Genomic DNA, 1,158 nt, shown 5'->3' on the forward strand with positions numbered 1-1,158 from the left:
TGTCTTTAATTAATTAATTAATTTATTTATTTATTTATTTTATTTGTTTGTCTCCGTCGCTCTTTACTTAACTCGCCCCTCTCTGTCTCCTATTCTCGTGTCCCTTACACTTTATATACGGGTGATGTATATATATATATATATAGAGAGAGAGAGAGAGAGAGAGAGAGAGAGAGAGAGAGAGAGAGAGAGAGAGAGAGACGAAAGTATATATATATACCTATATATATACATATATATATACCATATGTATATACATACATATGTATACATATATATATATATGTATGTATATACATATATATATACATATATATATATATATATATATACGTGTATTGGAGCGTTAGTATAATCAAAAAAATGTTTTCTAAGGGCTCTTTAATAAGTAAGTATGGTGTAGAGTTCGGGTGTACATGCAGCAGCAGGCGGTACAGCCGAAGTCCTCAGCGCAGCTAGCAAATAAAATAAATAAAAATAAATAAAAATAAATTACTGTTGTTTTGCTCTCTCAATATAAACAAAGACACAAAAACTCTCTGCCTGTACACCCCAGCCTACGATCTCCTTTAAGTGTTTGCCGCGCTCATTTTGTTTGTTTTGTTGCTTTTAAATAAAACAAAAGAAATAAATAAAAATATATTTTGAGTTTATTTATTTGTCTGACAGCAGCAGCAGCAATAATTTATAAGGATGTCTGTCTTAACCCCTGAGCCTCTCTTCTGTCTTGTTATTATTATTTTGAAGGTGCTGCAAATAAGATAAACTTTCTTAAATAGTATTTAAATGTATTAAATAATATAATATAATTATAAATATAATTATAAATATAATTATATTATATTATTATTTAAATATATAATAATATATAGGGGGGCTTAACAGCAGCAGACAGACGAACAAACCCATGCGAAACAGCTGCTGTATAATTCTTTTATTAAAGTGTAATATAATAAAATAAAATATAATAAATATTATAAAATAAATATTATTTATTTAATTTATTTTATTTCTTTAAATATTCAAACGAACAAAACAAAGTGCTTTAACTACTCAGACAGACATGCATAATTATATACATAATATATACACTCTCCAGCCCCAAGGTGCTTGACAGCTCTCTCTTTCTTTTGTTGTTTTGTTTGCTTGCTGCATTGT

At 27.9% G+C, this 1,158-nt stretch overlaps 1 protein-coding gene across 1 annotated transcript in view; it reads left to right on the forward strand.

Moving 5' to 3' along the window:
* Positions 1–363: 363 nt before the first annotated feature.
* The window catches only part of EAH_00021190 (anti-silencing protein 1, putative), a gene marked incomplete at both ends in the record, with an annotated part of 3,178 nt that continues 2,383 nt past the window's right edge, over positions 364–1,158 (forward strand). Inside the window, one exon of the mRNA XM_013397094.1 lies at positions 364–388. Coding sequence (XP_013252548.1) covers positions 364–388 — 25 coding nt within the window. The remainder of the gene's footprint in view (positions 389–1,158) is intronic.

This window comes from Eimeria acervulina, genomic scaffold, assembly GCF_000499425.1.
Source record: "Eimeria acervulina Houghton genomic scaffold, Eah_scaff149, whole genome shotgun sequence".
NCBI classification, from domain to species: Eukaryota; Apicomplexa; class Conoidasida; order Eucoccidiorida; family Eimeriidae; genus Eimeria; species Eimeria acervulina.